The 26,007-nt window shown below is 30.4% G+C and overlaps 1 protein-coding gene and 1 long non-coding RNA gene across 3 annotated transcripts; one reads left to right on the forward strand and one right to left on the reverse strand.

Annotated features, from left to right (window-relative positions):
- Positions 1–3,872: 3,872 nt before the first annotated feature.
- On the reverse strand, positions 3,873–25,354 carry LOC123269259 (photoreceptor-specific nuclear receptor-like). Of its 2 annotated transcripts, none has more exons than XM_044734854.1 (7): positions 24,393–25,354; positions 20,949–21,387; positions 13,842–13,945; positions 9,789–9,981; positions 6,356–6,480; positions 4,901–5,398; positions 3,873–4,284 (listed from the first exon to the last, which is right to left on the reverse strand). In XM_044734854.1, exons 1-7 carry the CDS (start codon positions 24,505–24,507, stop codon positions 4,046–4,048), a joined length of 1,713 nt encoding a protein of 570 aa, XP_044590789.1. In that variant the 5' UTR covers positions 24,508–25,354; the 3' UTR covers positions 3,873–4,045. The 2 variants fall into 2 exon arrangements, with proteins under 2 accessions (XP_044590789.1, XP_044590790.1); XM_044734855.1 differs by having other exon boundaries at positions 3,874–4,284; positions 9,789–9,903; positions 24,393–25,351.
- On the forward strand, positions 6,394–17,640 carry LOC123269260. Its single transcript, XR_006510366.1, has 3 exons — positions 6,394–6,518; positions 9,334–9,336; positions 17,621–17,640. It is a non-coding gene; the product is annotated as an uncharacterized LOC123269260 (long non-coding RNA).
- Positions 25,355–26,007: the final 653 nt, after the last annotated feature.

The following is a 26,007-nucleotide window of genomic DNA, read 5'->3' on the forward strand; positions in this document are numbered from 1 at the left end:
CTCGCTTTAAAATTTTCTTCTTAACCCTGTTTAGGAATAATTAAATTAAAATTGAACGTCTAATAGCAACGATAAACTCGTCAGAGCGTTGCTTATTGATTTTTCGAGTGCAAGCGAATGGCGAGAGGAAAATAATCCGTGAGGGCACAGTAGTACAAAGTAGTAGTACATATCGATATTGAAGGAGCCGAAAACCGATTACAGTAACTTTATGATGTCCTCTACTGCAATAGATCACAGTGCGTTTCATTAAATTGGATTATTGCTGACGAACGTGAATGAACCCCACAAAAAATACATAATATGAATAAATTTATGTTGTAGTATAGCTTTCACATTCGCATTTGGATTCTAAACTTTAAATAGAGATCATTATTTACCCTTTGTGGATGTCTGCGAATAGACTGCAGACCTTTTTTCATCATTTTATGTATTAAACCCGAACGGTCTCTTGCCGGAGTAATCTTCAAGAGTACGTGACGCGAAAATATTATTCTTCTGCTGTCTACAAGCATCTATAATGTGTATAAAATATTTTCCTCTGGGAATTCAAATATTTGTTTTCATAAGCTTGTCAACTTCTTGGGTTATTTTGAAGTAAATTTAAATTTCGATTCAATTTTTATCTTTCCGTTGCTGACAAATTCGAAATTTGGAATTTCTTTAACTTTTATTAAACAAGTTTTTGTTTATATTTAATCGGCAACTCGCATCCTTAAAAATTCAGGTACACAGAAAAAAAATGTTCTTGAATCAAGTATATAATTTTGAAGAACTTAATATTCTTGATTTGAGTAAAAAAATTTTTAATTTAAGAAAATTTTTTTTGATTTAAGGAACTTTTATTTGATTTAAGAATTTTTCGTCTTGATTCAAGACAATTACCCTCTTCAAAATTATATTCTTGGTTCAAGAATTTTTCCCTTGAATCAAGTTAATTTTTTTTCCCCGATTCTCCGAGTAAAAAGAAAATTTTTTATTTTTTCGAATTTTTTTTTCTATCAAAAAATGGACCTTTAAAATTTTTTTTTTTTATTGATATTTCCATACTTGATGAAAAAGTGTAAAAAATTCTTAATATTAAGTTCTCGTTAAATCAGCGAAACTTTGCATAATTCCTATCATTTAACATCTTTATTTATTGTCCAAATTCCCAAGATTCAATCATTTAAATATCTAAATATTATTTTTATGGATTGAAGAATTGTAAACCATAAAATTAAACAAATCTTGAAACTTTATCTCTCCCAAGCAGCTCAAAAATATTTTTGATAATTTTTCATTTAATTTAAATTGATAACTATTCATTTTTGACTTCTTGTTGAATAAAGTCTTCCAAAAAGTCAAAAATTTTTTTTTGTAACGCTTGAGTTGTCGCTGAAAATTTTAAACTCGAGAATTTCTTCGATCTAAACTAATTATAAAAATTGCCAATTTTTATTACGGTTGTTACACCAACAACCGCTAATTTTCCAAGCTCAGTAAAAAAAAAAAAAAAAAAAAAACAGAGTAATTAATTAAAACGAAAAAAAAAGTATACAAATGTAACTAAATGCATTCTCTTTCACGTTAAAAAGAGCAAAATTCGATTCTATTGAACGCGTTGGTATGATAATGTAATAAAATAAATGGAGGCACTGGTTGACAGTGATAATACAGCCCTCGCTTTTCATCTGCGCACATTTACCTCTTCGTATTCTACATCTACTTCGATCAGTGATGTGTGCTAGTATTTGCGTATTTGTGTAGATCCATATAAATGAACCCCTACTGGTAGGTACTATAACTATCCTTATTTATCACGATTTAACGATTCGCATTTGCTCGTTATTCTGTACGCGGATATACCCAGGTATTATCCATGGAGGGCTGGGTGTGTGTTGGTTTGACTGGGAGCTCTGGGTTAAAACGGGAGTCGGGAAACCAGCGGCTAGGAAGGGATTTATGGAGTAAGAGAGCGAGAGAGCTTACTTCGAAAAGCGAAATACAACAAACCCCGACTCGACGCCATTGCTGAATCGTTGCTCCTACAGCTTCTGCCTCTTCCTCTTCCTCTTTCTCCTGCTACTGTATTATAGGGTGGCTGTGGTGACCCTTTCCGCGAAATCCCTTCATCGGGAATTTTGTTCTGTGACCAGAGTGAGAGCGAAAAAAGCACCAGATAAAGTTAACAATAAAAAAGGTAAAAATAAAAGTTGACACAGAAGCATCACTGGGAGATACGCTTTTCAATTTTTATTTTATTTTTTATCTTTTATACTTCTATCGCGGTACCTTTTACTCTTATATATCCGGAATATGTACTTTCAGGGGGTTTAGAAGCTTCGTGGGAGGTCGAAAACTCCGCCTCCGTACCGCAAAATCGAGTCAATACTACTCGACCATCCCACTTGCTTTTATGCTCACTTCCATCGACCACCACCTACACATTTTCCTTCCATGCTCGCATTATCCATTTATCTATCCAAATTCTGTCTTCATTACACCACTTATTGCTTATTATAACAAGAGAAAAGTAATAAAAATAAAATAATAAAATTTTATTTTTTTTATCGAAGTTTTAAAATTTATCAAACGATTTTTGTTCCTTGATTTGAAGTTTTCAAGTACAATTACGCGTTGATAATGTTTAAAATTTAACACTTTGCTGGCGGAAACTAGACTACAGTTTACGGAAAAATTAGTAATTTTGTTAAGCGCGCTCGACGATAAGTTGAGAGTTAAAACACTTTTGTACATTAACTTAGAAGTTGCGACGGTACACAGAAAAAAAATTAATTTGAATCAAGAGAAAAATTCTTGAACCAAGAAAATAATTTTTAAAAGTTTCATTGTCTTGAATCAAGACGAAAAATTCTTGAATCAAGTAAAATTTACTTAAACCAAAAAAAATTTTCTTAGTTTAAGAATTTTTCTACTCAAATCAAGAAGATGAAGTTCTTCAAAATTATTTACTTGATTCAAGTAAATTTTTTTTCTGTGTATTGATGAATGTATTTTATTACAAAATTATTAAAACATTGGAAAAAGTATCATTAGCAAACACAAAAATTAATTTTGTTTTTAATGTAATTTTTTAATATAAAAGCAAAAAAGATCAGACTATAGTTAAAAAATATTTTGTCAAATAACTATTAAAAATTAATTTAATAAAAAATGACCGAAATAAAACTCTTGAAAAAGTTTGACAAATTAAGCAGCCTTCCTAAAATCTCATCGATAAACTGGGTATAATGTATTAGACATTAAATACGCGTGCATCATATCACCGGGGATTGATAGGACAAGATGCCATATGTGACAGCCCCGTAGGGCAAAGTCAAGGATTATGTTTGATAAATACAAATATTTATTCTAAGTAAATTACCATAAGTCAAACAAACATAAAACTATTTTAGTGTAAATATGTGGTATTTAAATAAATAAATAAATTTGGAATTTACTTGTTATATTTTATTACAATTACGTAATTATAACATTGTCGTGTAGTAACGATCCAATTTTATTGAATGTATATATGTGTATATTATATACAACGACAATTATATCACAACATAAATTTCAAAAGACTTAGATTAATTTTCCTTTAAATACTATGATTCTTATATAATAGTATTTAATTATATCATATTCGTTTATAAATGAGAATATTACGATTCAAGATGAATCAATTTTACTCTAATCTCTAATAGCACAATAAATAAATATGTTCTATATTAATATTACACTAAATATAGTATTGCATTTATGTACAGCATCGTGATCTAGTAATTTTATATCATTGTAATTGAATGTATTTATAGTTATATTATATCACTAATTATACTTTATTTATAATTATAATTATAATAATAATTAAAAAAAAGCCTCGTTAACTTAAATTATCTATCGTTAATCATAATTTTTTTTTATTATACATTTATACGAGTATGAGGCCAGATTTTCATAGAAAATGAATTAGGCTATTTAATGATTATGAGATTAGATACTTTACGTAAAAACATTAGCTTCAATTAATTAATCAGTTTTGTGGCAACCATAATCATTAATTTTTATACATGTCACACAAAACTTTTTCCATTCGTGTGTTTCCAATAGTTCGATGGAAGTAAATAAGCTCAACTCGCGATGCTGGTATGCTTCTCAGCAGTGATAGCATCAACAAAAGTCTTCCGAATCTTTCAGGCCTACCGGGTTGCTGAGCACGCGCATGTTGTCCTAACATTACTTGTGCTTGGTCTTGAAGATTTTCTATTTGACTTGAATCTTTCAATCCTCGGGTTTCTATTTTATCAAAATATTCAATTATTAACATTTATTATTTTTTAAAACTAATTATTAAAAATAACAAAAATTTTTAAATAAAATTTCGGTAATTATTTACAAGTGGGGTCCACTATTTTAATTTTCATTTTTTTGAACGAAATTTTTTTTGCAAATTTTTTATATATTTTTTTTTTTTTTTGAAAAATACATAAAAAAATAAACAAAAAAAAATTTCATTATCACAATTTTAAGAAATTTTATAAATTTTTTAGAAAACTGCGATATTCAATTTTTTTTTCAAATTGTTCGTTTTTTTTACGTACTTTTCAAAAAAAAATTTATCAAAAACATCAAAAAAATATAAAATATAAATTTTATCCAAAAACATGAGAGCCAAAATTTTTTCCAACTTTTGAAGGCAAAAAAGCTAGCAAAATCTTTATTTTTTTCTTTCACGATATTTTTTATCATAAATGAGCCGTAAAAACAAGCAAAATAAAAAATTAAAAAATGTTAATTTGTCACCTAGATATGGCCAAAAATAGGGTGGACCCCACTTGTAAATAATTACCAAAATTTTTTAATTTATTAACAATTCAAAATTAAAAATTAATATTAATAATTAAACAGTTACCTGGTCTAAAAAGAACAATAGCTTTCATACAAGCAAACTCGGCAGGATCAACCATTATATTTTTGTATCTCTGCAAAGTATCGTGAAGATGTCGAATATCAGCGGCTACTTGACTAGGCTTGTCTTCGTTGGGCAAGTGCATTCCTGAGTGCGAATGATTGTGTGGCGATAGAGTAAGTGCGGTTAATTCCGCGGCATTGAAGAGTGAAGATGATTCGAGAGGTAGACACCATTGCACGGCATTGAGAAGAAACAACTCAGACCAGGCTTCTTCGAGGAGTATCACTTGGTCGCGGAACGGCAAGCTGGCGAACGAAGGGAGGTTTTTGGCCCATTTTACAGCCATGAATAATAATCTTGCACTAGTTTCGTAAACTGTTTCTGCGCTTGCTGGCGAGTAAAGCGATGTCATTACAGGAGGCAATTGGGAACAAAGATTCCTTTGGGCAGTAAGTGGTTCTTCGTTGGTCACATCTATACTGTCTTCTGATGCGTTTCCTATTTTTATTGGTTAGATTTAATTTTACTGGTAATTTTTTTTACATCGAAAGTGTAATATAAAAAATTGATTCAAGTTAATTGGATATAAAACGGAATATTATGCAATTTTTTTTTATGGCTTCTTGAATTTTTATTTAGTCTTCATTAGGTTCATAAAAAACCATGACAGTATATCAAGAATATTATGTTTAAATCCGAAAAATTACAATGATAAAGAAATTAATTTGGTTTAAGAAAAAAAGTTTTAAACTAAAAATACCTTTGTGAAGAAATTAATTATCTTGAATCAAGAAAAAAAATTCAAGCTAAGAAAATTTATTTGAATTAAGAATAATTTTTTGGGTCAAGAATTTTTTCTTAATTTTTTTAATTAATCAATATACTGTCTCAACTTTGAGTAAAAAAAAAACAAGTTAATCAAATTAATAAATAAGCAAATTCACAATAACAACACGCAAAAAAGGAAATGTAAAAATTACATTATAAATAGTAATAAGCGTTGCTTCGTATAAAAAACTAGAAAAATTGCAGTTTGAAATAAATTTTTTGTAAATTCAAATTTTGAATGTTAATTTTCAGAGCTTTCAATGTAATATTTACATTTTACAATGTAATTCTTAAAAAATCTGTAATAATTACAATCTGAAACTGTAATTTTTCCAGTTTTTTATATGAAGCGCCACGTTACATTACATAATGTAATTTTTCTCTTTTTCTTTTTGTCCGTGAACATATATGACATAATGGCATTAAAAAAAAAATTTGACATACATTATTTTCCTCTTCTTGACTTACAGTCATAGTTTTTATGAACCTGATAAAGGCTAACTAAATAATCGAAGCATCGTCAATTAAAGATCAATATAATAGTCCATTTTATTAATTACTTTGTATCAATTTTTTTATATAATTGATTATACTTGGAAAAAATTGTTATTGATATTGTTTAATTACCATCGGGGTCGTCGCGTTGCGGTAGGGGTGTTGGTACAGGTGGTGGATTCGCAGTCGACGTTGGGGCTATTGCTGATAATGGCATCGGTGCTCCATATCTGGCCATCGCTAATGATACTGGTGGTCTGTAAAATAGAAGAATAAATATTTAGATTAAATCAATGTCAATATAAATTCTTTTCTTTAAAAGTTATTATTTTTTTCTCTGATTTTTTCCCTTATGATCTTTATCGCTAATAGGTTATACCACTTGAATAAAATAATTCGATAGTATTTTGTTTTAATGACTTAATTGCCGCATAAAATCGCGTGACGTATTACACATGTCATTATTTGATTAACAATAATTTTTTTTATAATTATTTTACATATGTATTGTGTTTTTTCTTGGCTGTACAAGTGGTTCCACCAAACAATAATATTTAACAACCGCAAATGACGTCTCCCAGCCACTCACCCAGAAGAATAATAAACAAGGTTATAAATATAACTTCAAAAAAATCAAAATATCATCGGCACTAGCGGATTAAGTTATCAAAAGATGACGGCACCACCAAAAGGACAAAATTTTTCGGCTTGTTATCTCGAGTTATGTAAGCAGCACCGAGTGCGCCCCTTGCCAGTTATCTGTCTTTCGTTGCCTCATAGATTAGACTTCACGACCGACCGCGTAAAAATGGACGACTGGATACCGATTTTAAATTCTCTCTCTCTTGACCGTTCCCTCAAGTCCGTCAGCGTCCGGAACAAGTACCACCTGCGTAAGCCACTAGAAGAACTAAATTCCGAAGGTAAAGTTCGTGCGGCAAATTCAACCGGGATCAGAAAAACCCCAGCAGTTCTCACGCGATATTTGCTCGAGTGTCTCAGCCACAGTGTAGCGCAGTGCATAAGAAATTCCACGGCCTTAACCTGCCTCGAACTCGAAGGAGTTCCCCTGCCCACTGATTGTCTAGCCGCATTGTGTGTGGGACTTGCAAGCACGGTAACTCTTGAATATTTGTCTCTAGAACGCTGCTACATTGGCGACAACAGTTGCGCAATGATTTGCCGAACAATCGCTGATGTCCAAAGTATCCGATCGCTCAATTTGAGCCACTGTGATCTGAGTTCCGGCGCCGGGCCAGCACTGGCTTCTGCTTTGAGTCGTCAAAAATTGGTTCTGTATCACGAAACTTGGAAGAACTCGCTGAGATATCGGCAACCTAACCTCGACGTGATGCCAGGATTAAGACGCTTAACGCTGAATGGAAACCCTTCTCTAGGCGATTTGGCAGTTGCCCAAGTTATCGACGCTATCACAGACAGTTTGTGGCTGAAAGCCCTGGATTTACAGAGCTGCGGATTGACTGACGCTATTGGTAATAAAATGCTTGATTTGCTTGATCATAATAAAACATTGCAAGTTATTGATGTTAGATCTAATTGTCTTTTGAGCCAAGACATTGTAAGGGACATTGAAAATCGGCTGGATCGCAACAACAAGGGCTGCAATCTCGAGTACAGGTTCTTGGCTATCAAGGAGAGCCACCACAAAAAAGTAACTGGGGACAAAAAGGAAAAGAATGATGAGAATAATGTTAAAATAAGGCCGAAGACCCTGATTAGAAACAAACGCGCTGTTAAGGCGAGGTTCAATCGGGTGGTTAGTAAGCCTGTTACAAGGTCGCTGCCGATTATCAAGAAAAATTCTGCGCAGGAGAAGAATATGGAGATCAAGCAGGAGAAAGTAAAGCAAAGGTTACACCTAGATCTGGACTCACACATCAGGTCGACCACGTGCCAGGTTGATGAGGTTGATGACGAGTATCAAAGTGTCTTGATACAGCTTTCAGAGGCGAAGGCTAAAATTAACAAACTGGAGATGCAGCTGGAGAAGGAACGGACTCGCAGGCACGTTATTCAGCGCTTGTGGTCTCTGAGCAAGGTTGTTCAGAAGGAAAAGTCTGAGGAACAAGTCAGGGAGGCTGAAGTTGAGCCCCAAGTAGATCTGCTGATCAGGAAGATAAAATCCGAGAAGATTTATCGGGAACAGAAGTCGCCGAGTAAGATGACCAAGTCGGAAAATGACATCAATATTTATATGCCGATCCAGGAGCCGATTCCGGTGGAGAAGAATATTGGGGATCATATTAAAAACTCGCTGATGATAAGCTTGCCTTGCTCGTCGTCTTCTTCTTCTGGTTCTTCTGGTTCTTCGGCGTCTTCGACGGCTTCTTCCTCGTATGAAAAAAATTATCGGAAGAAAGGGTTGAAAACTCCGTCGTCGGCCTGCGAGCGCGCAAGAGCAATTTTCGCAGAGATTATAAAGAGCGACGTGGCTTTAAACTTGGACACCAACACAAGCTAACACTTTGGCGGCTTATCCACCAATCAATCAATGTGTATTTTTATCAAGAGTAAAACATCGTGCAAAAGAGTATAATAATAGCCAATGATGTGAGTAAGAACGGTCAAAGACAAAGAGTTTTAAATTATAACCCAGTGTGGAAGTTTAAGACTCGGTGCTGGATTTTAGTACTGCTATAAATATATCATGCTTGTAGATTTTATATGTAAGAGAAAAAAATTAATTGGTAAAATGTTAAATGATTTATTATTTTGATACTCAACTCTGTATTACGTGATTCAATATATACCGCTGATGCTTTATATGTCATCATACATCCACAACCATGTCATTATTATGTTATATTTATGTTTATAAATGTAGATATAGATGTGTTGTATATAATTGTCGGCTGGACATTGATTTTGAGTTACTAACGGTTCAAAAGGCATTACCTGAAGTATTTGAACGGTCAAGTAGTCAAAGGTAATTTTTCATGATAGATCACGCTCGACGTGGCAAGCAACTCGTGTTGTTCGCGATGTTGAAGATAACGCTGCCAAGATCAAACGTGCTAACGGCATCCTCTCTGCTGTGTCTATATTATATTACTTGTTGTTTATGCTTTTCCTGTTACTCTACACTCTAGTCTGTATCATCACCGGGTTGCCATTACTATTTTTATGTTAAAAGATTTTTTCAACCACTTTTTGCTACTTACGTCCGATCAAATAAAATGTTGTGGTACTTATTTATGTTGTGATGTATGTAAGTTAATTTTATGCAAATAGTAGTAGTTTTTATACAGAAAAAAAAATTTACTTCAATCAAGTAAATAATGTTGAAGAACTTTATATTCTTGATTTGAGAAGAAAAATTCTTAAACTACAAAATTTTTATTAGTTTAAGTGAATTTTACTTGATTCAAAAATTCTTCGTCTTGATTCAAGACAATGAAAATCTTCAAAATTATTTTCTTGGTTTAATAATTTTTCTTTTAATTCAAATTATTTTTTTTTTCAGTGTAGTTTATAATTAATAATTTAATATGTTTGTCTATTGTGTTTAATTAAAATATCAATATTGTTTGTAATTGATGCTTACCCAAAAACTCCAACAGCAACGGCAGCTTCCCTCAGCGCTCGTTCCTGATCCATCTCGACTAAAGCTTCAGGTCTTATGGTTGCCGTGTTCCTGGGCTGCCTTTCATTTTGCACGGCTGCAACAATCCAACGAGTTTCCTCTTGATTATTCATCATCAGGCAATCCTTCCATGCAGCGCGAGTTAGTTGTATCGCTGCAGGACGACATGTCCAAATAATAATTCATGAGGGAGAATAATGGATTCACGCGATGATTTTAAGGTACAAGGTTTTTAATTGGGGTATGTTTGAAACTTTTTCCCGGGTAAAGTAACCGACGGTAAAATAACCGGGGAATTTTTTATAAGGGAAATATTTTAGCGGTAAAATTTCTCGTGTAAATTAAGTTTAATAAATTCCACGGTTTGCATCAACAAAAGACAAATATATTAGATGGTAGACATTTTGATCCAAAAGTTTGAATTCATAAATGAAACGCTTATGAATAAATGTCAGAAACAAAATGTAAAAAATATAATCTTGCTCTAGGGAGTAATATTTACTTCTGATGAGAACGAAATATTTAAAAACTCTGAAAAATCCTAAAAATTTCAAGAAACATCAGATGTTTTTGTCATGTTGAAAGATATAAAAAATAACTTGATTCAAAAGACAAATTCTTAAATGAAGAATGTTATTTTCAAGAGTTTAATCATCTTGAATCGAGTAAAAAAATTTACTTAAACAAAGAATAATTTCTCAGTTCTAGAATTTTTCTTTTGAATCAAATTATTTTTTATATCAGTGTGAAAACAATAATTATCTTGAGCGAAAATAAATTCTATTGCTTTAAATATTTCACTTGGGTTAAGATTCTTTTGATTTCTATAATTTATTTTCGTGACTTAAATAACCTTTTTTTGTGTAAATATTAAAAAGCTATTGAATCGTTATCACATATTATATGGCTCGTAGTTTTACTTAATTATCACGAAATTCAAAGTATTTTGATGGTAAATTTTACGAGAATATCTAAAAGGTTATTGCAACCAGGATTGCTTCAAGAATAATTCTAAAATTATTTCTTCAAGTATTTGATTTCTATTTTTTTTTTAATCTTATGTACTGAATTCATAATGTATATCAAAATATAAGCAAGTCCCTGTTTCAGATTATTAAACAATGCAAATATTAAAAGAAACTTCAATTTTCTATTGAAAGAAATAGTACAGCGCTAAATCAAAGTTTCATCTTCTAATTGTGTAATAAAATAGATGATCATTTTTATCCGGTAATAAATTAAATAGAGCACTAACAATAACCAATAAGAATTATCCAATTCTTTAGTAAATATACAATATAAATATAAATAAATATATATAAATATATATAACTTTCTGGTAAATCAAATTTTGGCTTGAAAGTGGCATGTCCATGATCGAAGGATTTAATTTATGAAATTTATTACCCATCATACTGCAATCTCTAACTGACTGTGTTTTCTCAGAGTCTGTCTGAGCCTTATTGTCTTTCGCCGTCGGACCCTTGCCATGTCAATTTTACGTAACGCAATTATATCAGACAGTATCTGGATTTGACAGCATCAATATGACGAGCGTACCAGCTTCATAACTGTTAGAGTTATCTAACTTTCATATTAACTTGTTAAATTCAAAACCAGGAATTATTAAAGTTTCCATAAAAAAATAACTAAATAAAACGTTATCTGATGTCATTAAAACACACAAAGTAAAGGAAAATAAAAAAAAAAGGGTAGAGACCAGATTTAAAAATGCTCGCGGTTTAACGTTAAGTAATTCTGCATAATAACGAAAACGTGGCAATTTTTCCTGTGGGTAGTTGTCGTGGCCTGCTGAGCGGCTTAATGGGGTCCTCCTACTATTCCACGGCCCTTTGGAACTTTATTCTCTCAGTTATTTAACTTTTTTTTTTCCATTATTTTTATTATTTTTATCTCTCTTTAGCTCTTAGTTTACTTTTTAAAGCAACCCTCACACCCGATTTCAGTGAATCCGTGCATGTGTGTAGTCTCTCACTCATGGTAGCCGTCCTGGAGGTGGACGGTGCGACCAAAGAGATAAACGTCCCGTCAGTAGGCTCTCATTTGCATGAACCCGGCGGGTGGTAGCACCGAAATGCACGCGGGTTTCTCTTGTCGCACTTGCTACCACACATGAGCATGTATAGAGATACAGAGATGTAGAGAAGATGTGGTGTCCTGCGTCAGCAACCACCAATACAACAACGAACCCTGTTGGCTGTCGTACTCTGCTTTGCTCGTCGTTTGGTTGTCCTGCATACGTTTATTTCCTCCAATTAACCCTTCAGGCATCGGGCCACGTGACCGTTACGTTACTAACGACCGTACCAGTGTTTATGGAGCGAATAGCGCGTCATGGTGAACCAACTAACGCTGCTACTAAGTCACACTACGTACTACATCATATGCATTATAACCATAGTAATAATAATTATAATAATGATACAAGTACTTTACTCTCTGTATACTGTGTCATTATTTTGTCTATGTATTTTAGATGAGATACGAGAGATCCCAGTGCAGTTATGTACATTGATCAGCGCTATGATGTGCATGTTGTATTAAATGCACACTGTATACTGTTATGTTCAGCACATGAGTCATATTACACGGTAAATGATTACTGTAAGCACTCAACTGGATATACTCCTGGTATGTGTAATTTTCATCATGTTATGGTTCAATTAAATTATCTACGAGTATCAGAGGAAATTATTTTTTCGATAAGCCTTTTTTCATTATTATTATTTTGTTAGATTGAAAATTATAAGTAATTACTTTGTGGGAGATAATTATACTTTTGACTAATTTTTTTTATATTTATTGGGGTTGATTTTATTTTATTTTTGGGTATTTAGATGAAATAAATAATAGACTGACTGATTATCTTGCTGTTAAAAGTATACCAGTTTTGTCTCTGATGTGGTTATTAAAATATGGAAAATTGAGTTTTTGACAATTATTTTTTTTTTACAATTTTCTATATTTACATTTTAGTTCGCAGTTTAGTGTTTACGTATTGAAAAATAAAATTTTAAAAAAATGAGTTAATTTTAAGGTTTTTTATGAGAAAATCAGAGAAGCTTCTCTTTTAAACAATTACCGTCTCTGAAAATAAGTAGTAGTCTTCAAACTTTAGACAAATCGTACAATTTATATTTCTATTTTTACCTAAATTTTCATAACTAAAAATAAAAAAATCATGAATGTTTTATTTATGTAATAAATAAATAATCATAGTTAAGAAAAAAATTACTTCATGATAATTTCAATTTTTACAAATAATTTCTTGAATCAAAAATATTTATATAGCTAAAAAATTTATTTTCTAGAAAAAAAAACTTTCTTCTCAATATCATTTCTATACTTATAAAATTATAAAACTAATTGCAATATTCAATTTTTTTTTTACCATAAAAATTTAATATTACAAATATTATTTTGATTACAACTCTACTTAAATTTTAGGACGGTCAAAAATAATTTTTTAAAAGTTATGTTATGAAGAAGAATAAAAAATTTTTTTAGATTGTTGAACTAAAAATAAACTAACAATCATTCTATATTATTTATTATTTTTTATTATTATCGTTATAATATATGCGGATGATATACGTGGGTCGTCTAAATGGGGGTTTAATGGAAGAAATTTGATTCAAAAGTGATAGATTGGTACTGTGAGAGATTGTCGCCGAGAATAAAGGCAATAAAAAAGTTTCCAGATATTTAGGGGCTGGATAAGAAAGGAAATGGGAAATTTAGCGATTGTATGTTATTGGTTTTGGTAGATGAATAAAGGGATATCAGGTGTTACGGAGAACAAAAAGTATTAAGAGTTGGATCGAAAACTTACGCCAAACTTCTACATTCTGTTCTGCCTTTGAGTTAATTTACGTCGTACAGACTTTTAAATTATTTTTTTATCATTCAAGAATAAAATTTTTAAAAGTATTAATGTACATATTTGTTCTTGTTAAATTAAAAAATTTGTTATTATTAATTTAAATGACTTACCATCTTTGTTCATCCCCATGGCCATGCACTTTTTGAGACGGCAAGCTTGACATTGGTTACGATGAGCCTTGTCGACGATGCATCTGCCGGTTCCCGCTTGACACCTGGAATTAAACGGAACAATTTCAAATTATTAAAAAAGAATTGCTTATATTGATTTAAAGGAGAATAAATGGGGATAGAAGAATATTTTCTGGTGGTCATTTGGTTCTCTCGAGACAGTCTGAAGAGCACTTACTCCTAAATCGGGTGTACGAGGAAAATGGCGTTAAATTTGATTTACTTTCATTGTTAGGACTAATTCCGTTATCCCCGATCGCGAGTAGATGGCATCAACAAAGTTGCTACGCCGAGGGGTTCTGCACGTAGTCTTCTTATCCCTTAGTAATCCCAGTGAATTCTGAGGCTCGAAAAGAGCCTCACGACTCTCGAGTAATGACAATAAACCTTTTTTACTTTTTTTAAGTCTCTTGTATAAATACCCTCACGTTAAAGTGAGGATATCAATAAAAATATATGTCGAGTAAAATTTATAATAGAACTCTGAAAATACAGGAAGAGTTGAAAAATAAAATATCAGGTAATAATTATCTTTTGAAAGAATCGGTCAATTTAAAAATTTTAAATTATCGACACAGTAACCCAGCAGCAAAAATCTGTTTATTTTTTGGTTAATTTGATTTAACAACCAGTCAAACGATTAATTATAAATGATTATTAACTTTAATTTATCAAAAAGTTAACAAATCTTTTTTGCGTCACTTGAGGAAATCTTACTTCTGAATGATATGTCAATAACAGTTTGACATTACAAATTAATGTAAATTACTTTTAGGTTTATTTTTTTGGACTTAAAATCAGTCAATCAATTAAAATTAATTTATTTAACTGTGATGAATTTGTAAAAAGAAATTTATTTTATTATAAGAGCTAATTGTGATGGAAAAAAAAGTTAGATTCGTAAATTTTTATGTTAATTGTTATTTGAGGACTTTTCTATGAAGTATAAGTAAAAAATGGTCAGTTTTACTGTAAACAACAACAAAATTAAATATTTAAACAATTATAGAGTAATAAGGCCTATGGATTTAGCATACTTACTCAAGTAATAATAATTTACTGGTTATATTTGCAATTTAATTATCTTAAATTAATGATTATTTTATTCAATCAACAGAATTTTATTTTCTGTTCAAGAATTGATTTTTTTCTGTGTACACTGATAAAAATAATTTTTTATCTTGAATCAAATAAAATTACCTTTATCTCAGAAAACAAAACTTAGTTCAATAATTTTTCTGCCTGATACAAGAAGAATAAATTACTCAATAGTATATTTCTTACCTAGGGCAGGAAAATAAGAAATGTCTCAGATTACATGTAATTGTTGACCGAGGCTTTCTTATTTCCTGCCCGTGGTGAGGATGCTATTTTTCTCCTCGACGGAGGCGGAAAGCGGCATTTTCATTTAGCGCAGCGGCGGAAAATTGACGCTTTCCGCCCGGAGGGGAGAAAAATTATTTTCTGCCCTCCAGGCGGAAAGTGGCAACTTTCGGCCCGCTGCGCTAAACGAAATTGCCGCTTTCCGCCTCTGTCGGACAGAAAAATAGTATACAAACCTATGGCAGGAAAATAATAAATATCTCAGATCACATATATGTCGACCTCGGCTTCGCCTCGGGCAACATATATGTGTTCTGAGACATTTCTCATTTTCTTGCCACAGGTGTGTAATATACTATTTTTTGCCCTCTGGACGGAAAGTGGCAACTTTGGTCTCACTGCGCTAAACAAAGTTGCCGCTTTCCTCCTTCCTCGGACAAAAAAATATTATACAGCCCTTGGGAAGTAAAAAAGAAAACCTCAGATCACATGTTTGTTGACCTCGGCTTCGCCTCGGCCAACAATTACATGTGATCTGAGGCTTTTCTTATTTTCCTTCCCAAGGGGTGTAATATACTATTCTTTGTTCAAGATTTTTCCTCGCCGATAAAATTAGTTTTTCTGATCAGTTTAGTAGAATAAGGCCTAATTGTTACAATTTTTCAAACCATTGCCATTTTTTGTTCATATTTTAAAGAAAATGAACATAAATCATGACTAATAATTAACATTTGAACTTATTAATTAAATTTGATATTTTTCATTTAAACCTAACTATCCCTTAGCTCGGTCTTATTATCCACCTGTACCTTTTCAAATCACATGACCATTTTTAACATCTAATAAAATAAAAAATAAATTTTAAATGAACAACTAAATGAATAATTTTACCCATTAAAATTTAATTAACTAAATATAAGCTTCTTTTTTTTTGTCCTCTATACATCCAGATAACTTGACTATAAATTACAAGCACACAGAAAAAAAAATGTTCTTGAATCAAGTATATAATTTTAAAGAACTTAATATTCTTGGTTTGAGTAGAAACATTCTTGATTTAAGCAAATTTTTCTTGATTCAAGGAAATTTTACTTGATTCAATAATTTTTCGCCTTGATTCAAGACAATTACCCTCTTCAAAATTATATTCTTGGTTCAAAAATTTTTCTTTGAGTTAATTTTTTTTTCAGTGCACATCTATTAATAGTAGATAGTAGAATAATCATAAAAAGCAATGAATAAGAAGAGCTATTAGCGAGATTTGAATACCCGTCAGTCACGTAAAAAGACAGAATATGTGTAAACGACAGGAGGCTTGTTGCATATCAGTCAGTCAGTAGTCACGCAATGAGTTAGTATCTTGTCCTGAGGGCTACGAGCGACCGCTGCAGTGAATACACACACGCGTAACAGGAACGTGTGGCAGCGGCAGGGGTCACACACAAATTGATTTGCGTTCACACCCCACTGGAGAAGACTGCTCGTCCTCGTGCCCTTTTTGGATTCACCCTTCAGAACCACATCATACATTTATTTACGTATTCTTCACTTTCCAATTCAATATACACTTTCCATATCTCTGCGCTCGATTTATCCATGGTTTATTATACAAATTTACATTGTTTGTTGTTTTGTCGCGTCGCACCTCGTAATCGAACGCACAAAGCCTCGATAAAATTACTACCGTTATTATTGTTTTGTATTATCATTATCAATTACTGCTTTTATTAATTTATTAATAGAATTGCAATGGATCATGTCCGATGGATATTTAATTGCATCTGGCTCTGGTAGATGCCGGGATCTTCAGACTTTTATTTACGCGGTAATCCCGCAATTGTGGGCGCACTGTGGGACGCATCTGTCACAAAGTATAAGGCGTTAGTGGTATAATTCCGTATATATAGGTATATAGATGGATGAGAGGATAATTCGAGTATAGAGAGAAAAAGAGATAGAAAGTCGAATGAGTTCTATACTTTAGTTCTAGAACTAAAGCCCTCGCGGAATAATTGGTTATCTGTGCGAAGGCTCTTCAGCTTTGATCGCATTACAATCGTTTCAACTATCTCACGGCCATCTGATGATACACAAAAAACTCAAGTTAAGATATATATAGTTTAAAAAATTTTATCATCACAGATTTTTGTTTGATTTTAATTTATTGAAATTTTTTTTCATTTTAAAAATTAATATTATGCTTAAACATTACGAGTAATTAATTACAATTTTTTGACTTTAGTTAACATAATTTGTATCTAGTTTGAAAAAAAAAAATTGACTTGTTTCAAAAGAAAAATTCTTGAACCAATAATATCATTTTGAGGAATTTCATTGTCTTGAATCAAGATGAAAAATTCTTGAATTAAGTGAAATTCAAATTAAAAATTTCTTAGTTAAAGAATTTTTCTAAAATCAAAACAATAAAATTATTCAAAATTATTTTCTGAATTCAAGAATTTTTTTTTTGAATCAAGATAATTTTTTTTTTTTTTTCAGTGTATTAAAAAATATTTATAAAAATTAAATTTATAATTTTTGTAAATTTCTATCCATTAAATTTTTTTTTATGATTCATTGGTTTGAAAAATACTAAAAATTATCAGATGGCTGGTAATATCAGTATCGCAATAATAATAATTTAATTTACGAATTCAGTTAAATCAGTTTCAGCTCAAACAGTTTCATTAAAAATTCATAATGCAATATATAATATATAATCTAAAGCTTTGAGTCATATTGACACTGATAAGTAATCATTATTTGAATCAAAATAATTATTTATCCATGTAATGATCTCATTAATTTTATTTCTATATTATATACCTTTTTATGCATAAAAAAATTTAAAATATATTCACTACATTACATTACACCAAAAAGGATTATATTCTTTTAAATTCCTATGAAGTCTATTTGAAATTTGCAAATAAGTTAAAATTTACAATACTCTAAAATATTTCTACCACATTGGAAATAAATTATTTTTTCAGTATATCTTTGCAAAAAATGATGAATTTACTATTTTAAAATAGAGTTATGACAAACTCTGAAATAATACATTTCAAAAAAATTTTACATTCTTTTTTAAAAATATTTTTTATGATTTATAAGTTATAAATTTTGTCAAAATTATATTTTGAAACTGTAATTTTTTGCTCAGAGCGCTAAGCAATAAAAATTCAACTGTGCTTTTTCCGTGTTATCAGAACTCCAAAAAATGAACAAATCATGACTCAAAAAATTAAAAAATGAACAGTAAAATTATATAAAAATAAATGATAAATCTTTTGCAAAAAAAAACATTTGAATCCAAGTCACGATCAAGTGACAGCTATTTTTCAATCGGTTTATCTGACAGGTCAATATTGCGTGTGTGTATTTTTCAACAACGGGATGATGGAAAAAAATAGTAGTCAAGAGAAAATAAAATATAAAATGTTAAAAAAAATTTATTCGGTACCGAGCATAGAATAAAAGCAACAACAAGTGATTTTGGCCCTGACAAGAATTGGATGGAGATGGATGGCAGGTCTCTGGGGGCACTGTAATAGTTTCACCCGTACTGGCAGTCTACAGCTAGATATATACAGAGCTTTACTTACACATATATTACAATACACATGTGTAGTATGTAGTTGAGCCTGGAGTAAAGGAACAGAATGTTATGTGGGGATGGCTGGTATTGTCATGCCTACTGATATTATGTGTATAATAGGTTCCTAGATCCAAGATGAGCCTACTCGACCTGGACACATTTAATGCACACATGGCACGCTACGCATATTATTATAATATATCAATTGCTGGTATAACTTTCAACGCGTCGACGAGCCGTGTACACTTGTCCTTTGCTCCTGGGTCTAGGGGAAAGGATCACCTAGCAAATGTTTACTACACTCGGGTTAGGTTAAAAAATACATTTTGTGGGTATTAGCGACGATGGGGATCGCCGACGGGGCCCTGCTCTTGTACATGATACGGTTTACTTGATAGTCTACGACCAAGGGATGGATTTATAATAGAATCATTTATAATATTTCACGGCTGTTGAGTTTTATATTGTAATCTCAGTAATATTAACTATCTTGGGAATAATTAATCTGATATTCGTTCTAATTTATCGAATTTGTTATTTTTTAATACACACATTTTAAATTTTTAATAATTATAAAAAAAATTTTAATGAAAATTTTTATTCTAAATCTTAATCAATTTTTAAGTAAAAAAATATGATAATTCCTTAGATGCAGGGGCTCCATTTTTTTTACTATAAAAAATTTAAAAACAAAATTATACATTGTATAAGTTTTTTTTTTTTTTTTTTTTCAATTTTATTCGTTGCGACAGATTCGTAAGTATAACTTGGAAAAAAAGTTTTTCGATTACATTATTCAATTTGAAAGTCAAAAAAATGAATACTTATATTATTTTTCATTGAAATTTTTTTGACATTAATGTGTACAGTGCAATATTATTTTTTTTCTTAAAGAGTAAGAACGTAAAAAAATGTAAATTTTTTTTAAATTCATAAAAAAAAAATTTTAGTACTAGGACATATTTTTTTCTTAATATTTATTTTTTTTCTTTTTCATGCTTTTTATGAAAGAAAAAAAAATAGTGTGGTAATCTATGAATTGATATTTGAAAAATATAAGTGAAAAACAAGAGATTAAGTATTTCTTTGATTATTAAACTGCAAAAAGAATATAAAGATAGAATTTTTTAGGCTTTTAAAAGAAAATTGAAAAAATAAATGACAATAACTCAATTTTTCTATTTTTTATAGTCGAAAAATGAAGAAAAATATTCGTTCAACTTCAAACTAATCAGACTGTAAATTGCACATTTCTTTAAGGGAACAAAGGCTTGCATGAAAAAAAAATGTTGTTTTGATATAAGAAGAAAATTTTTAGGTCATATCACAATTTAAAATCCTCAGAATAATGTTATTCAGTTTAAAATTTAGCAATATTGACACAGTAAAAATTCATACTTTGCATAATGTATCATCATTTTCAATGAGAAAAATAAAATCTTTCATCATTATTTCTAAATTTATAAAAATTTCACAATCTCCAGATAATAAAAAAGTTTATTATGAATTAATTAACTTTATATTATAATTTGTTTGGTGCCAATTCATTTCGCCACCAAAAATCTAAAGAGCTTCTCAACTTTCCATCTACTTCTAAAAATATATTTTTGTAAATTCTTTTAATAAATATTTTTCGATTCTTAATAAATTTAATCCGACTTATTCTCTCTTTATTTGTATTTGTATTCAGTTTTATTTTTTCAGTTACTCCGATTTCTTATATTTGTATTTTTCAACAAACACACTTTTTTTATACTCGATCCATCATTTTAATATATTATTTACCAATTAATCAAACTACTCCAAAATATTCGATATCAAAACACAAATAAAAAATTATAAAACTTGTGTAATTTGGATTATTTTGCAATATTTTATTTTTACTTAATTCAGTATTTATATCCAGCCTTGAAAGCACACGTGCTTTGATTTTCAAAAATATTTGAACATAAAATTAAGAACCCGCAGGAGAGTAAGAATCAAAAATTTACTCATATTAAATATTACATCAATCCTCAAATAAAAAAAATCACAAGCTCTAAATTTAATCCAAACCAAAGATTAATTAATGACTAAAAATAAATTATTAATGCTTAATGAATAAAACAAAATAAAGATTTACAAACCGGTAGATTAATTTTCTCCGCACACTCCGCTTGAAAAATCCACTGCAGCCATTACACGCAAGAATTCCGTAGTGTTTCCCGGAGCTAGTGTCTCCGCAAACAACACAGATAAGTCCTAAGCTTCTTGAGGGCTTGTTATTATGCTGGGACTGCTGGAGTTGATGCGGTGACTGCTGTAGTTGCTGAGACTGCTGATGCTGGGAATGCTGGTGCTGATGTTGCTGGACCTGGAGCAAGTGCGGATGCCCATTTGACAACGCGGACATGTACGGCGATCGAGCCAGCGGGAATTCCGACGGCAACGGACGGCACAGCGGAACAGGACAATCTTGGACCGAGCGCGAAGCGTAAGGATCATGGCTTGATGTTGATTCAGTAGCTCCCAGCGGGCTATAACGCTCTGGAAGTCCTGGAGAAATTATACTGGACTCTCCAGAATCTGAAATCAAAAAATTAATTAGTATAATTGTTAATTTTTTTATTATTCTTTATACAAAAAATTCTTCTTTGAAAAAAATAAAATATTTCTGGCTCAAGAAAAAATTTTTAAAAATTTTAATTATTTTTTTCTAAAAAAAACAAATTTTTAGCTTCAAAAAAATTTCAAAAAAAATTCATGTCCTCAAAATTTTTTATGATTATAAAAAACTTTTTTTCTACTGAATTGTAAAATGATTAAGTCAAAAAATATTTTACTTAGAAATAACTAATGTCAATTAATCATTGACAATTATTCAATTATTTATAAAACAATAAAAATTTTTATTATGAATTATTATGATTAATAATTGTTATTTTATTTTTTAATATTATTTTTTAAAATTACTTATTTAGTTGTTACAGACAGACGAAATAAATAATAATGGAATTCAATAAATGTTTAGCATACAAGTATCATATGTATATAGGTATATAATTCGAATGAAGTTTATTATGATTATTGATATATCATACGCCAGACTTTACACAAATGTCGTGCTGATACGCGAAAGAGCAGTGACCGAGTAAAGGTATTAGTACATAAAATTAATGTAACGCATCTTAATATGTGTAATGCGTAATGTGTATTGAACACAATACAACAAAGTACCACAATAATAAAATACAATATATAGGTATAATATAATAAAGCATCGTCTACACATTGCCAGAGTATATACGTACACGACTGCTAAAATAATTTAAAATTATTAAAAGTATTTGTACAATTGTCATCCTGACGACAGCTAAATAAATTTTGTTTTTATCTTTAATATTATTGTTTGATGTTTAAATTAATAACATCAAACAAATGTTACTGACCACGGTTCAACTGGAATATTCTATTTATTCGTCATTTTATTGTAATTAATGTGTATTATATATTTTTTTATTCTTGTTTTTTAGAGTGCTTAAATTTACCAGAAAAGTTTTAAAGCCCGGGATTTATATTTTCAGTCGATTGAACAAACAGTATTTTCTTTTACGGAATTTGAATCTCTTTAAAGACAGCATTTTATTTTATTTACTTTTTTTTTTTGGTCCGGGTCTTGTTCTTGCTCTTGTTATTTATTTTTTTCATTCAAGAAGCTTAGAGGGATACTGAGATTCTTTGGTCCTTGGTAAACAGAATTTACATCGAGAAATGAGTTTTGAAAAAGCTCGGAAAGTGTCGAAATTGCAGAAATGTTATTCCGATTCTTTTTCGGCCCGCCGTGATTACATATTTATGAACTACAAGGGGCTAAAAATAATATAATCTTTTTGCTATGCGAGTCAAAATGTTTAACTTAAGTTAAAATCAATTGATTGATTTAGAATGAAAATACATTATAGTTAATTTAAACTTGTATGGGATAAAAATTATCTTAAAATTAATTTATTAATTAAATATTTTAATTTTTTGTAAATTTTAGTGAAAAAAATTGATTTAATTATTTTAAATTTGCGTTAAAAATTAAACATTTTAAATTATTTAATTTTTAATCGAATAAAATTAAATTTTATAACTTATAACTCTTGAATAAAAAATTTTTAAATAACCAAATAATAATATTACTTAGAAATAAGTAATTGCATATAAATTATGTAATTGAAATGATTGTTTTTAAATAGATACAAGAGATGTTGTAGTAATTTTCAAATAAAAGGGACATAAATAACAAGAATGAATAATAAAATAAAATAGGGGTGATGCCGTTATATAAAGCGATACTCGTCGCATTATTTAACTACTCTATATACATATAAAGCATCTGATGGTAGTCAACGAATACGAAAATGTGATTTTGTCGTACTACATTACTGGTTCGCAAGGGTCGTGCAATTTAATTTGAATTACTTTTACTCTTACTCTCTCAGTATTACTACCAGAACAACCCGAAAGCCCACTTAGATTATTAGTCACGCTTTTCATCAGATCGTGATTTTATGGGATTATATTTATCGCTTCAAGTGTTGCGACACCATGCAATCACTCAATCAATATTAACAAATCTCGAGTTAATTTTTCCCAATAATTGATCATCCAGATCTGGAGTTATAAAAATAAATGAAAACTCCAAATCAGTGAACAATAAAACAGGAATAAAAATAAAAGGATATTTGGTCTTGAAAAATAACTGGGGATTTGAGGGCTGTAGACCGTTTAGCAATTTCTCATCAAAATTTACTCTCGCCACACCCCTGGGGAGCACGCTGTATAGTAATACAGAAGCGTTACCCGAGTAGTTGGCGAGGCAACGCGCAATGATCCCATAATACCGGGCGCAGGTGGCGCCCGACGAGTCCGTGCCATCCACCAGCATTGATATGCTAATGAAATTTGACGCCCTCGCTGCAGAGCCAAATACAACTGAACCAAGAGGGTCACAGAATAAGAAGGAACTGTTACAAATCCGTCACCTTCAATCTCTCTCTTGTACCCTTGTATTTTCCATCCCTCTCGCTTCTTCTTGCTCAATTCATTTATTCATTTTGCGATGCTCTTTCGCAACTTTCTTTGTCGCAAAACTAAACCCTGGACTGGCATTGTGGCATTCCTACGTCGTTTCACCCGACGGAACTGAGATTTGATTACTCTAATGGCATACAGCACTCACATACACGGATTTATACTTTATTGCGCCCACTTGTTATGTCAATGGGGTAAAAATTATTATTCCGATTGCGGGGTATTATTTACTGCTGTAATAAATATTTAATATATAGGATTAAAGTTTTTTTTTTTTTTTATTATCTTCCAGTATAATTATGTCTTGTATGTTTGCTTATTAATTTATTAACTTAATACAGAAAAATAAATATTTGCAACGCGATTTAATTTTAATTAAAATGGAAGTTAATTGAGTATTATTAACAGGCTAAGCAAATAATTGTATTTTAAATATTTACTTTACTGTATTAAGCTTAAAAATTATAAATTAATTTTTTTAATTTTAAATATTTGATTATTTTATTATTTACCATGGCGAATACTTAGAGGACTTCCAGGACTACGAGGATGTTCAGAGCTGGTGTCGTTTTGCGAAGACTGTCTTTGAAGTTGATTATCAGGAGTTCCAATTGCTGTTCCATTCATGATTAATAAATTTTTCTTAATTAATTATGAGTATTTTTTCTATAAATTTTTTTTTAAAATAAATCACAGAGTTTTTTCACTTGATAAAATTCACTGCAAACTTAAAAAACAAATTTTTAGTGGAATATAATAAAATAATTATTATATTAATTTTCGAATTGAATAATTAGAATCTATAATGAGTCGAAAGAACCGAAACTGATCTGTTGACAATCGTCGACTGGTATCTGCCGTTTCTCGTGGTTGTGGTGGATCTCTACGTGCTGATATAATGTCGAGTATCCCGATCTCAGACTGACGTCACTTGGTTTTCATACACGACGCGATTGGTCCGCTGGTACTTTTGAAGGCGGGATCAGGAGGCAACGCGAGAAGAACAACAAAAACGTATACGAGGATTTAACCTATAGCCGCTACGTTTGACTCGGCGTCAAGGCGCAAGCGCCGATCATGGAACCCGATACTGCCGTCCACCCTTCTGTAGGAGAATCATCCCTCCTGATATCCTTGCTACCTTGCGTTTGCTATTTTTTCTCCCTCTCCTAGCTATTTTTATTTTTAAATCCACCTTGCTCACTGGATTTTGCTTCACCATATAGATCACGCTCTATATATACATACGTGTTATTGTGTATTTTTATAAGTTTGTGTAATACGTGGATCATGAACCACACGTCGGAAATTGTTCGTCATTGCCGGCATCAATCTTGTCTTATAATATACACAACAAGATATTTATAAACAGATGTGTTCATTATCATGGATAATTTATGAAATTATTTCTACATCATAAGCATAATCTTATAATTTTTTTTTTATAATTCCAAGTACTTTAACTCATGATCCTTTAAAATGAAAAATTATCGTCATTTGTAAATAAATAAATAAATAAATAAATAAAAAGTTATTGATTAATTTTTTAACATGAATAAATTGATTTCTTCAGGGTTGCAAAAATATATTTATTTTATCTATAACTGATAAATTAACTTCAAATAATTATTATTGTTACTCTTTATTGATACTAATAGTTAAAAAAGAAATAAATTAAAATTTTCAATACAGATACAAAATATGTAAAAACTTTGTAAGAGACGAAAGTCGTGCAAATAAAACTATTTATTATTATTAATTAAAATTTTCAAAAAATAAATACTTGGAATAATTTTAATTTTTTATTTCGGAAAGAAGAACTTAAAAGTTGAAAATAAAAAAAATAGTAAATAAAAATTTACTAGTGGGGTCAAAAATTTTCATTTTCATTTTTTTAAACGAAATTTCGTTTTTTTTTTTTTTTTTAAAAATTAAAAAATTATCAATTTAAAAAAAAAAAGTTGATTATTATAATTTTAACAAATTTTCAACAAAATTTATAAATTTTTTAGAAAATTGTGATATTCAACTTTTTTTTTTTAATTGTTCGTTTTTTTATGTAAGGTAAAAGCCCCGATAGATGATCACGTACCAGTATATGATCACTCCATGTATTTGTATATCTAT

Source organism: Cotesia glomerata, linkage group LG7 (assembly GCF_020080835.1).
Source record: "Cotesia glomerata isolate CgM1 linkage group LG7, MPM_Cglom_v2.3, whole genome shotgun sequence".
Classification (NCBI taxonomy): Eukaryota; Metazoa; Arthropoda; class Insecta; order Hymenoptera; family Braconidae; genus Cotesia; species Cotesia glomerata.